General features: G+C 36.4%; 1 protein-coding gene and 1 long non-coding RNA gene across 2 annotated transcripts; one reads left to right on the top strand and one right to left on the bottom strand.

Moving 5' to 3' along the window:
• Positions 1 to 7,243: 7,243 nt before the first annotated feature.
• LOC120192677 (putative clathrin assembly protein At5g35200) lies at positions 7,244 to 13,596 on the top strand. The gene is given in 17 exon segments (XM_039195420.1): positions 7,244 to 7,388; positions 8,019 to 8,143; positions 8,234 to 8,303; positions 8,424 to 8,521; positions 9,235 to 9,283; positions 9,286 to 9,375; positions 9,467 to 9,567; positions 10,835 to 10,918; positions 11,053 to 11,103; positions 11,202 to 11,267; positions 11,347 to 11,412; positions 11,507 to 11,587; positions 11,696 to 11,773; positions 12,039 to 12,182; positions 12,399 to 12,474; positions 12,682 to 12,797; positions 12,983 to 13,596. Coding segments are annotated over 16 exon segments (1,608 nt in total). The 5' UTR covers positions 7,244 to 7,388; positions 8,019 to 8,044; the 3' UTR covers positions 13,322 to 13,596.
• LOC120192678 lies at positions 13,492 to 13,706 on the bottom strand. The gene is made up of 2 exons (XR_005522796.1): positions 13,633 to 13,706; positions 13,492 to 13,601 (listed from the first exon to the last, which is right to left on the bottom strand). It is a non-coding gene; the product is annotated as an uncharacterized LOC120192678 (long non-coding RNA).
• Positions 13,707 to 14,095: the final 389 nt, after the last annotated feature.

The following is a 14,095-nucleotide window of genomic DNA, read 5'->3' as shown; positions in this document are numbered from 1 at the left end:
TCAATCAATTAAACAAGCACAAATAAGAATTATATTCGCATCAATTACACAAATCAACTTTTACAAATCATCTTTTACAAATCAATTAAACAATCAAAAAATAAGCAATAATTCTTATTTCCGATCATCTACTATTGAATCAACTTTTACAAATCAATTAAACAATCAAAAACAATCAATTAAACTATTGAATCAACTTTTGCAGCCATACATCATTTTCACGCAGTTCACTTCTGAGATTAACCTGCAGAAACCAAACATTTGCTCAAACAACACTTTCTACACATCTAAAACCTACAAACAGCAAATTATTGAATTCTAGGTACTTAACCAAACATTTTCAAACCAAAAGTATATAAACTTACCAATTGTTTATGGACATTTTTATAACACGGATGCAGGTAGGCAGCGTCTCGTATATATCGATTTAGCCATATAATGCCGAAACCACAAGCCTACTGCAGCTCTATCTCTATCGGTGGGAGGTAGATACTTGATGCTTCCCGTCGTCAAACGCTCCAACGCCAAGCATACGAGAGGACCACAATCTCCTCTGGCTCCGCTCGTTTGTTGTGGCGCGGTCTCGTCTCTAATAACTGTAATATTGAGCTTCTTTGGCTTCTTGTTTCCAGAACGAGTCCAATAATTGATCGCATCCAAGAATTTAGCCAAATGAGAGCTCCATCCCTTAATAACATCTCTTAAATCAGCCAATGATATGTAATTTATCATGCTGTCATACACTATTGTCTTAAGGGATGGGAGCTGAAGCTCGACGAGAATCCAATGTTTACGTTCCAAAACAGGGATAAACACCTGCAATCATAAGTAATAATTCATTCATTTGCGCACTTATTTCATAAAACCTTTAAACTCAATCTAAAATAAATACTAACCTTATCGACCTCCCACCATGCAGGATAAAGTTTAGCTTGTCCATTGCCCAAATCAAATGATTCATTTCGTGCATTCTTCAAGTGAACGGCGTGAAAAGACGTCGGCATAATTGTATATCGTATATTTTTATTTTTCTTAAGTTTTCTTATTATTAGAAGACGTGTCACCCACGCATCGATATGCTGTTTTACAAAAAAAGACATATATTAGTGACTTACATAAATTTAAAAAAAAAATTAATCAAATTGAAATATAAGAAAAATATAAGACTTACCCCCCCATCGAAATAGCCATTGTCTTCGACCCCTAATAATACGCCCCACCAAGACCGATCAAGCAACAAATAGATATCATCGGTGAGCTTGCATATGTCAGTGAAACACCCCTGGCTCCGCTCATGTAGATAAAAATCAACAGCGGTCTTAGCCCAAAGGGTGTTATCCAGAATTGTGTCCGGTAGTTGTTCCCTCTCCTCTTCAGATACCGGTATGGTACTGGCCGGTAACTCATACAAGAGCCAACTTGAATCCATCATGTCCGGCACGTCAGAGGGTTTCTCAAGAAGCCTACATATGACGCCATGTGAATCGGGCTCTTGAATGGTGGGAGGGACCTCTTCAATGATGACAGTGGCCTCTTGAACGGTGGGAGGGGACTCTCGAGGAATGATAGGGGGGGCCTCTTCAACGATAGGAGTGGACTCTTGAGGGATGACAGGCGAGTCGGGCTTCTTCTTGCGGTGTCTTCGCACTATTGGGGTGTACGGAGACTTAATAGCACGTGCACGCTGTCTGATGCGTGAACTCCGTCGTGCAAGCATAACCCGACGTAAAGCATCCACTCTATCGGGCCGCTAAATAATTAAATACAAAAATCAGTAAATAAACAGACATGATATTTAAACAGTGAAAACAAAGACAAATATGTTTCAAACTTGCATTGTATTCACCCAAGTCATTATTCTATCATAGTTCACAAAATGCATCAGATAACAAAGAAAAATATGTTTCAAACTAATACCCTGAAGTTAGTATTTGTCTTTGTTTTGTCTTTTGGTTGAAAGTAAATTTATCCATTCAAGTTTCAATTTGCAGAAGAAGAAATAGTTACTTTCGCAACACGAAACTTAAAATCGCAACGCGAAACCAAAATCGCAACGCGAAATGAAAATCGCAACGACAGAATCGCAATGCGAAATGAAAATCGCAACGAAAGAATCGCAACGCGAAATGAAAATCGCAATGCGATTTTGGTTTCGCGTTGCGATCTTGTCGTTGCGATTTTGGTTTCGCGTTGCGATTCTGTCGTTGCGATTTTCATTTCGCGTTGCGATTTTGGTTTCGCGTTGCGATTTTAAGTTTCGTGTTGCGAAAGTAAACTATTTCTTCTTCTGCAAATTGAAACTTGAATGGATAAATTTACTTTCAACCAAAAGACAAAACAAAGACAAATACTATTTCACAGTGTTAAAGAATACACAGTTTAGCAGAATTGGCAGCAACCGAACAAATTTACTTTCAACCAAAAGACAAAAAAAGACAAATACTATTTCACAGTGTTATAGAATACACAGTTTAGCAGAATTGGCAGCAACCGAACAAATTTACTTTCAACCAAAAGACAAAACAAAGACAAATACTATTTCAGTGTTAAAGAATACACAGTTTAGCAGAATTGGCAGCAACCGAACAAATTTACTTTCAACCAAAAGACAAAACAAAGACAAATACTATTTCACAGTGTTAAAGAATACAGTTTAGCAGAATTGGCAGCAACCGAATAAATTTACTAAGCAATCTAAGTGAAATGGCTAATCTAAGTGAAATTACGAGTAAATTTATCATTAAGTTAAATATGGAAAATCTTAAACTTACCTCGTTGCGTAGAGTATGAACCTCATTCTGCAACGATACTATCATCTCACGTAGAGCGGCAACCTCACCACGTAAAGTTGACACCTCCACACGCCATGCACCATCGTTATCGCGTAGAGTACCGATCTCCTCACGCAAGGCATTGACCTCATCACGTAACTCCCTTGACTCATCCCGTTGAGGTGGAGGTGGAGAACAGGGAGATAGGAGTCGTGGCATCTTTGCCGGTCGCCTATCATGAGGTGATGGTGGAGAAGAGGCTCGATGATGTGACGGGATAGGTGATGGCTCTCGTTCTAGAGGTGTATAGTCGGGTCGATCGGGTGATGGCTCTAGGTGAGGTGATGGCTCTCGAATTGGAGGAAGTGGATGCTGCTCATCATCCGTGCCATCAAAAAAATTCTGACTAGCTTGCCACCAATCAGTGGCAAGCTCTTCCTCCGTGGGTGTCAGTCTTTGTAATGGAATGTTAGCCTCCTAAAATATAAAAACTCAAACAAAGTTAAACGTCTACTATTAATAACTTGTTTATATATTATATGAAAGTATTTGTGTTAACTTACATTATTTATTGTGGCATATGGTATTAAGTCTTCCCAATCCAACAGAGTTTTCCTCTTCCAGGAAATAGCCCTGGGAATATCATTTGACGTTTTTATTGCATATGTACGCATGCTGGGGAAAGCCTCGAATATCCAAATCTACAAACAATATAATAACAAAATTAGTAATTGTTAAATAATTAATTATAATTTTAGAAACATTATATAGAAATTCTTACCTTAAAGGCCCAAACAAAGCCTGACAAAGTGTATTTGGACCCATCGCCCCGCAAACTTTTGCGGTCATCAAAGGCAGACGACAACTTAGTCCAGGTAGCTTTCCATATATACGAACCCCACGGAAACAGATTCCATGCATTCAGGTCCTCTACCAATATTATTAGCTCCCGATGAATAGGTTGTCTGGCCTCTCTGCCTAAAAAGCCGGCATACACAAGTAGTAGAAGGCATACTCGGACAACATCGACGTCATCCATCAGAGTGAAACCAGCTTTCTTATTAAACAATTTCTTCAGGTCGTCGACATGTAGGTTCGGCTTCTCCATTGACTCATCCGGAAAAACCCGGGATAACCATGATGGGCGGGCGATATGACGAGTGTACCGGCCTACATCATCGTGTCCGAATCGTAGACCAGTGATTAAGCAGAACTCCTTCCGCCCAAAACAAGTATACGCTGGTGGAAAATGAAACCATATCTCTTCCTCACCACGTTGTATACTGTCGGGTAGATTTGATGTCATGGTCTGAAGCCACAAATGGGTCAAATTAGCATCTCCACCCGGATGCTGTACTCTCAGCCATGGCCCGAAGCAGGTTTCCTCAAACAATTGTCTTTGAGCAGGTGAAAGCTTCTTTGCAATTGTAGTGGCCAGGCTGACTTTATTTCTCAAGGTCAATTGAGCCGAAAAAAATTTCTACAAAAACAATAAACATACCAAGTTAGATATACCAAAAACTACACTGTGAAGATATACCAAAAACAATAAACATAAAAAGTAGTAGTTTATTCTTGAAACTAAAATTTGCAACACTGTTTTGTCTTTTGGTTGAAATGAAAATCGCAACGAGAGAATCGCAACGCGAGATGACAATCGCAACGAGAGAATCGCAACGCGAAATGAAAATCGCAACGAGAGAATCGCAACGCGAAATGAAAATCGCAATGCGATTTTGGTTTCGCGTTGCGATTCTCTCGTTGCGATTTTCATTTCGCGTTGCGATTCTCTCGTTGCGCTTTTCATTTCTCTCGTTGCGACAGTCATTCTCTCGTTGCGATTTTCATTTATCTCGTTGCGACTCTTCTGCAAATTGAAACTTGAATGGATTGCATTACTTCAACCAAAAGACAGAACAAAGACAAAGACAAATACTAACTTGAAAATCGGAACGAGAGAATAGCAACGCGAAATGAAAATCGCAACGACAGAATCGTAACGCGAAATGAAATCTAAGTGAAATGGTTAATCTATTATTGAAATGACCAGTAAACTTATCATCAGTTTCAATATGAAAAACCTACAATAATGCAAACATTTCAAAATAAAAATAATTAAAAAAACTAACCCTCGGAGGTTGATTTTCCATTTCTGAATATTGTGAGGGATTTCTGACCGTGAATGGTTGTGAGGGATTTCGCCGGAGATGGGGACGGAAATCTTCGAAAGATGGGGACGAATTTCTTCGCCGTAGAGAGTGAGAGATGGAGATGAGACTGAGTTGTGATTTTAGGTTTTAGGTTATGAGTTGCGATTACGGGATTTTGTCTTAATATTCTTTTTGTAATTTGAAAATAAAATACGCGTAGCGATTATAATGGCGCTTTAAATATCGCGTTGCGATTTACGGATACGCGTTGCGATATACGGATACGCATTGCGATTTACCCATACGCGTTGCGATTTACGGATACACGTTGCGATTTACGGATACGCGTTGCGATTTATGTGTTCGCGTTGCGATTTTCATATTCGCGTTGCGATTTTGTAAAATCGCAATGCGAATTTGTACTATCGCATTGCGATTTTCAAGAATCGCGTTGCGATTTTGGAAACTGATTTGCGATTCTGGGGATCGCGTTGCGATTTTTATTTCGCGTTGCGATTTTGTTGATCATTTTGGCAAATCCAAAAAAAGTTGGTTAAAATCGTATATTATAACTTTTTTTTGGTCACTGAGGCGATTTTCTCTTCTTAAAATAGTTCCATGTATCATGTTTTTGTGGATTTGTCCTTAAGAAAACATACTTTATGTGGAAATATAAAAAATAATATTTTATTTGCATTACACCCTTTCTTCCTACAAATGCTGCTTTAACTATAAGCAAGTTGAAATGGAAGCAAGTCTTAATCAAAGTTTTGTACAAAACAAGATTAATCAGGAGAGATTAATTAATTATTTAATACAGAAGCAATGTATAAGTTACTTTTTTTTAATGAAATTACATTTGAAAAACAAAACGTTAAAATGCCTGTGTTTTGTCTTTCAATTAGGCTTAGCTGGCAGCATTAGGTTTTCTTGTTTCTAAGCGACTTCTTGTTCTAAAAAGACAAATATCGTTCACCACACTCTTCCTTTTCCATATAATAAACAAATAAAAACAATAAAACGAAAACAAAAAGAACCTTCCAATTGTTATTTCTCTTGTCAGTTTATAATTTAGGTTCAAGACTTATTTCATTCTTTAATAATATTATTTTTAAAATTTAAATTCCATTTTTTGAATAGTCAATTCAAATTACATTTTTAATAAAATATAATACACGTTATTATTATATCTAATATCTACTTGAAAGTAAGTTTTTTTTAATCTACGACAGTCTGCTTCATTAATTTGTTGCCTTATCTTCTTGTGTAAATATTATTATTAATATAATTTAGAAACAGTAGTGTATGATTATTTCATTGTAATATATATTACAGATTTAAGATCATATTTTAAAAAAATAGAATAAAAAACAAATTAAGAGCGCTTAGACTTTTAGATGTTGAACTTAGCAGTGTATTAATTTGGTCACTAAGTTTTAAAATGTGTCATTTTTAACACTAAATTGTTGATAATTGATTTTTCGTCACTTGTTCGTTAATCTTTAACACTCAAAAGATATGATAATTTGACACTGATGTGAAAATCTAAATAATCTACCTATGATTTTCCCAAGATCTATTCAAAATCCAGGAGTAGAGAATCCACCATTTGTTGGGTTTGAAAACCTTTTAAAATTTTATGAGTTTGGAGAGCTCATTAAAAAATGAACGATGAGAAGTATTTTTTTCAAAAAGACAAATAATATATCTTGAAATTAGTTTTATTGGACGACCATCAGAGAAGATACGAGTATTAGAATGTTGAATATTAAGATGGTTTTTTTATCGATTTTAAGTGATTATCATATACAGTTAATCAAAAGATAAGAAAACATAATGGAATGAGAATGTTTTGGTATTGATCATGTCACAAATAGTGATTCGTGATGAACCACGATTGACTGACAACCAAATGAGTTGATGACTTTTTTACAAAAAATAAAGGAAAAATGATCACATCATCTTGTTATTAATGATTTAACGATTCATGATAAGAGAATCGGTATCAAAAGTTCAGTGTTAAAATTGAAGTGCTTTAAAGTTTTGAGACAAAATTGATAAATAAATTAAAGTTCAATGGCTAAGAGGATAGTTTAATTAAAGCCAAAGAATATTGTTGCAATCCAATCGAATAAAAAAACGGGTGCAGCGGGAGCCAACGCAGGGTAACAGAGCCCCCGCATATTATTCACGCACCAATTTTCCAGTACAATTTCTTACAATACCGTATTTTCTGACAGATCATAAAAACAAGAAAACCAAAAATCTAGAACGAATTTAAACATTTGCAATTCACAAAAAATATTAATAACAAAAAAGCTAAAATGAATAAAAAATAGCGACGCCGACGACCCAACCAAACACAGTAGAACTCAAAGAATTGTTCGACTTTTCTTTGCTGTCTCTAGAAGACCAGAATTCCACCCACCAATTTTCTCTCTCTCTCTCTCTCTCATTACAGCATCTGGTAAAACTCTTTATTAAGCTCTTTCTTCTCTGATTTCTTCAATATATTGTGTTGAATATTAATATATCTCCCGACTTGTTGCTCGATTGCCTTTTTTTTGGTTTTCGGTTCTCTTTGTTTAGATCTTTTTTCCCTTTGGGTGGTAAGTCAAAGATGTTTACTTTTGTTTGATTGAATTTTGAAGCTTTTTTAGTTTCATTTTCGTTTCGACTGGGTTTCATTTCTTTTTGTGTTCGGTTGTTTTTGGTTACGGGATATGGTTTCGTTTTACGTCATAGAAAATGAGTTTTTACGGGGGATTTGTTTGAATTTCTTAATGTCTGTATCGATTACTTCCAGTTTCTTCAACGTTGAGTGTATCTATTTGTTTCTTATGGGAATTTCTCAAATTGTGCTAAAAGTTAACTAGTGCTTATTGGATTATGTAGGCGATCATGATTTTTGGTATAGTTAGATCTTAACTCGTGGTTTGCAAATGTCAAGAGTTGAGGGCAAGGATCATGTTTTTGATGATCAAAGAAGTAATATTTATATTTGATGTTCTAAGATGAATTTTGTAGCATGGTTATATGAAAATTGATGTTTCATGGAGGAAAATAATATTTGTTTAAATGTTACTTTCTTTTTCAGACTTTTGTGATTGAGAGGGAGATAGAATGTCTAGCGGAGGCACACAAAATAGCTTGAGGAAAGCACTGGGAGCCCTCAAAGATACCACCACCGTTTCATTGGCTAAAGTCAATAGTGATTATAAGGTGGATTTCTATAACGATAACCATCAAGCTGGTTATTTCAACTATGAATGTTACTGATCCTTTTGGGTTATGGATTTTTGCATTTTGCAGGAATTGGATATTGCTATAGTTAAGGCCACAAACCATTATGAACGTCCAGCTAGGGAAAAAAACATCAGAGGTGGGTACAGGGTTTTTGTTTTCGTGATGGTATCATTTAGTTCGAGTTTTGATCTGCTCATAGAAAGAGAACTTAGTAGATGAGTATATATATAACACTTGCTTTTTCCCCTTTCCACAGCAATTTTCGCTGCCATTTCAGCTACCAGGCCTCGGGCTGATGTTGCCTACTGCATCCATGCTCTTGCAAGGCGGTTGTCAAGGACTCATAATTGGGTGGTATGTTAAATGTTAATATTGCTAATGACATTTTTTGATTTGATTTTTGAGGATATGACGTGCCACCATGAGTTAACATGAGTTACTTCAAAAATGTAATTCAAGCTATACTGTCAGAGAGAAATTATTGGTCAACTAAGATTTCTGTTATATATGTGTGTGTGTGTGAGTGTGAGTGTGAGTGTGAGTGTGAGTGTGTGTGTGTGTATTTGTATATAATAATGCTTTCTCTAAGCTTTAAAATACCTTTATATTGAACCTGTGATAGGAATCGAGACTCTTTGTTTGATTCATCATCCGTCCATCTTCTTTACCATCATGTTACATTTCAGATAAGATTTAAAATTTCAGAATGTTCTTATGCCGGAAAGAAACTGAAGACAAGAAAAGGTTTTAGTTCTCAAGAAGCGGATCATCGAATTTTGTGCTTGATGAAATATAAGATCTGCGGCATTTGTCCATCACTTAGACTAAAAAGCCTAATTCTGATAGAATCTATATTAAGATGAATTTAATTCCGATAGAAATAAAATTCTGACAAGTAAAATTTTGCCCAGATACTTACTAGAATTGCAAGTTTCACTTATAATTGTTTAGCTTAATGCTCATTCATTAATTTAATTGGGAAGCCAATCTCTGCAATCATTAACAATTATATTTTAATTCATGGATGTTGGTGGAATTTGGTTGACTGAATTTTGTTTGCCATTTAGGTTGCTTTGAAAACTCTAATTGTCATTCATCGTGCTTTGAGGGAGGTGGACCTACGTTTCATGAAGAACTCATTAATTATGGCAGAAGTAGAAGCCATATGCTTAACATGTCTCATTTCAAGGATGATTCCAGCCCAAATGGTACCTTATCTTCCCTTTTGAAATCCTTGCTATTAATTTTAATTAAACCGAAGTTCCTTGTTTATGAAATCCTTTACTATCTGCTTCACAGCTTGGGATTATTCTGGATGGGTTCGCACTTATGCCTTATTCTTGGAGGAGAGGCTGGAATGTTTCCGTGTCTTGAAGTATGATATTGAGATGGACCGCCCAGTAAGAAGCTTATTTTGATGCATAATCTTTATTCTTGGATTCTACATCTTTTCAATTTTATCTCTTTCAATTTTCATTATGTTCTATTGGCTTTCCTGTAACATCATAGGTAGTATTTGGTATGGCACTTGTATTGAGTTCCAAATTTTACATGCTTCATTCAAGGAACCACACATGGTTTTTTAACCTATCATATAGAAAATTACATTAGGTTTCAAAACTTCTCTTCTGCATCCTTTTGTAATGCCCTTCAAGCTTTTTTTTTTTTGATAGGAATAGGAGATCTCATTAAAAACCTCCCTCTTAGTGAACCTTACTCGTAAGGTAAGGCCCAACTAGCGGAAGGAGGAAAAGAGTACCTCAATTTATTAATGAAAGCCAAGTTACATAAGACTTAAAAACACTTTTACATACAACATAAGACCTCACACACTCCTCTAGCTTCTAAGCTCAGAAACAGACACCAACTGAAACAGACAAAATAATCACCCGATCCCCTCTTTTGCTAGCTTGTCAGCCTCGCAATTACAAGACCTTGGAATCCACCTGACAATAAAATTTCTAAAAGAAACAATAGATACAATTTCCTTAACAAAATTTGAAAGGGAAAGAGGAACCAAAGCTTGATCTTTGATCCAATCCACGACAAGCTTGCAATCACATTCAATAATGAGTCTGCCCTTGAACAACCATTCTGAAGAAACAAAGATATCAATGCCTCTTTTTACAGCTTTCAATTCTGCTAAATAGGGATGAGAAGGACCAACATTTTCTGAAAAAGAGATAATTGTAACCCGATTCCAATCCCTGAGAAGACTCCCTATTCCAGCAACTCTCCCAACTCTACTAAAAGCCCCATCCACATTCAATTTAAAAAAATCTACTGGAGGAGGAATCCACCCGCACCCAGATCTGAGTAGTTCCTTAGAAGCAGAGATACTATCTGCCAAGGAAGGATCACCAATTAAAGAATCCACCTTAATATAGGAAAGAGGATATTTTGCTAGAAACCATCTTGCTAGCCTTAAGCGAACAGTGAAAAACAGTGAAAGCTTGTCTAGTTTACAATGCCCTTCAAGCTTTTAGTGCCTAGATGCATTAATGCACATCTGTAACTGTGGGTTTTAAGTTTAACGAACTGAAACAAAGCTGTGAACACCTTAATTTTGTCAATATCATGTTAGAATTGTAACCATATCTCTTGCAGTCTCTTGAATTTTATTGAAACTGAACTGTCGGGAGATTTCATAGATTAATCTTCTTGCAGAGAACAAAAGATTTAGACACTGCTGAGTTGCTTGAGCAGCTTCCAGCTCTGCAACAGCTTCTTTTTCGTGTTCTTGGTTGTCAGGTGAGAATTTAATGCCTCTTGCTGTGCTAACATCTATCTGGCTTGGAACTGGTTGTGTTAGTTGCATATCTTGCTGTACCTCCTAATTCTTGTTCACTTTATTTAGCGAGAGTATTAACGGAATTTCTGTGCAGCCACAAGGTGCGGCTGTTCATAATGTTGTTATCCGGTTGGCACTTTCAATGGTATGTTTCTTTTAAACATACTACCAGTCTACGCTCCCCATATTCGTAGGGTGAATTTGGAGATGACATTCTCTTATCTTTCTCATCATTTCAAACAGGTTGCTTCGGAAAGTGTCAAAATTTATCAAGCCATTAGTGATGGTACAGTAAATCTTGTAGACAAGGTAAGCTGTAGTATTAATCTAAATAAGCTGCTTCTCTATTTAGTACATCATGTATATATGATGCCCTGAACAATTACAGTTCTTTGAGATGCAACGCCCTGATGCTCTGAAGGCTTTGGACATTTACAGGAGGGCTGGCCAACAGGTAAATTGCTGTGCCAGTATCGCTAATGTCATCTCCTTTTTGTGAATGAGGAGGATTTCAAAATCTGGGGGAGTTTAATACTTTCTGTTTGCAGGCAGAGAGGCTTTCAGAATTTTATGAAGTATGTAAAAGTCTGGATATAGGGCGTGGGGAAAGGTTTATTAAGATAGAGCAGGTTAGGATCCTCCACGTTTGGTGCCTTCTGAAACTGATTTGCTTTTCCTTGAATTCTCTTGGAGGCATCATTATAAAACTAATTTATTTTCTGTGTTTTTTGCTGAAGCCCCCTGCATCATTTCTACAAGCCATGGAAGAGTATGTAAGAGAAGCTCCACAGGCTTCAGCAGTTCGTAAAGATCAGGTCTTGAAATCCTCTGAAATTGATTCTCATTTTAACAGGAAGACAATTTAATTTAATTTATATATTTCTATGCCTTTGTGATACGATAAATGTTTTATGTTTGTAAATGTCATCCTGTTTAGCTTATGAATTTGTAAAAATAGTTTTATTCGATTGGTTTATGCAAAATAGAAACAATCCGATTTTAAGTTTGTGTTAGAAAAGTAAGCCAAGAGAGTGGTGTTTGCAATTATTATTGTCTTAAATTTTATTTTTGAACTAGCAGGTTGACAAACCCAAGGAAGTATTGGCCATTGAGTACAAGAAAACCCCAGAGGTGGAGGAGAAACGTTCACCATCACCTCCTCCTCCTGAACCCAAAAAAGTGGAGAAAGTGGAAGAGCCTATTGTTGAACAACCTGATTTGTTGGTAATTTTCATTGTCTTTTTCTTTTCTTGTTACCAACTGTATCGTTGTATGAGAACTTAGCAGTTCATCTGAATTATTTTTTATTTTTATCTAAGAATTTTGTAGTCTTTCTTTTTTGCTCACCTATTATATTGTTATATGAGAACTTGGCAGCTACATCGGATCTTTTTGTCCTGAGATTCATTTGCGAGCTCTTCTTTTTGTCTTTCTTGGCAGAATTTAAATGATCCTGTCCCAGTTGCTTCAGAGCTGGATGAGAAGAATGCCTTGGCACTGGCTATTGTTCCTGTTGGTGAGTTTGAATTCATTCCTTTTCAGTAATTCAATCATAGACAACATGAACCTTCAACAACTTGCTTTCCTAATGGTTTTAACCACATAAAACTAATATGTACCTGAGCAATTTCTCTTGTAATGTTGTAAGTTGAATCAACTGAGCTTCAATGGTATGTTTATTATTGGGAAATTGTGTTCGTGTTTAACTGGTGGCATTCCGCAGAGCAAACAACTACTGCTCCTCCTCCTCCTCCTCAAGCAAATGGTACTACAGGCTGGGAATTAGCACTTGTCACTGCTCCAAGCTCAAATGAAAGTGCCGCTGCTGCTAGCAAACTGGTACTTTTATTATTGTCATCTCCTCTATGAACCTTTCAGACTCTGCTATATTACAAGGCTGTTGCCCATTACACACTTCAATTTTTTTTCCTATGATACTAGGCATTTTTGCATCGTTCATTGGTAACATAATATAATATATACATGCATGTTGCACTGACACTTTTAATTGTATTAAATTGTAGGCCGGAGGACTCGATAAGCTTACATTGGACAGCCTTTACGATGATGCAATCAGAAGAAGCAACCAAAACGTTAGCTATAATCCATGGGAACAACCTACTATGTCTGGTGCTATGATGCAACAACCAGCGCATGATCCCTTTTATGCCTCCAACATGGTTCCCGCTCCATATTCAGTCCAGATGGCAGCAATGGCCAATCAGCAGCAGCAACAGATGATGATGATGGCAGCACCACAACAGCAGCCTTCAAATCCATTCAACAATTACAGAGCCTTCGTCCACCCTTACACCTCAGGTATGCCAGTTCAACCGCACAATCCATATGCAGGCCTGATGTAGATGCTTCGCACAAAGTGCATGTTTTATATTTCTAAGCACAGGAAAGAAGAAAAAAAGGTGAAACTCATCATCGGTTGTGAAATTTGTGCTTGGGAAGAATGCTTGAACAATAGGAAATTGTGTACCATATGTTGTGAATGTGCCCTAGTTAGCTAGATTAAGATTCTTTATTAAATATTTAGTAAGAGAGAGAGAGAGAGAAAGAGCATTTTGTTATTGATTGTTTTCATTGACCAAGGTTGGTAATAATGCTAATACACTTGGTAACTTTCTTTAAAACCTGTTAAGTGTTGTTGATACTGAATCAGGACCTTTCATCCTTATTGTTTCTTTCAGGATTGTCCGCTTGTTGATATAAATTGTTTATAATATTTGGCTTTTCTCATGCTCTATGGCTAGTGATATTTTTTTTCTTGAATAGTCTAGGTTGATTACAAGGTAGTGTCCGTTCAGAACCCCTTAACCTATTGACAATGCTCACATATCTTATAAATGTAGCTGTTTGAACCCAAAATCTGGGTCTTTTAGGGAGAATAACATTCTCTTTTATCACTGGGGTCATTCTATAGGTCGGTTTGTAATTATTCATGAATGCTTACTATGTTTATATTTATGTGATTGCCGGATACTGTGTATGTTTTTCTTATTGGCTCCATGGCCAAGGAGAAGGAAATATGAAGGGGACCAGAAGGCAAGAGCATGTAAGAAAACGTGGAAGAAAGAGATGGAAGTTTGATTGAAAGGAACATGGACTTATTTTAATAATCATCACAC

This window comes from Hibiscus syriacus, unplaced genomic scaffold, assembly GCF_006381635.1.
Source record: "Hibiscus syriacus cultivar Baekdansim isolate YM2019G1 unplaced genomic scaffold, ASM638163v2 tig00116976_pilon, whole genome shotgun sequence".
Taxonomy (NCBI): Eukaryota; Viridiplantae; Streptophyta; class Magnoliopsida; order Malvales; family Malvaceae; genus Hibiscus; species Hibiscus syriacus.
This window is presented reverse-complemented; position numbering and strand designations above follow the sequence as displayed.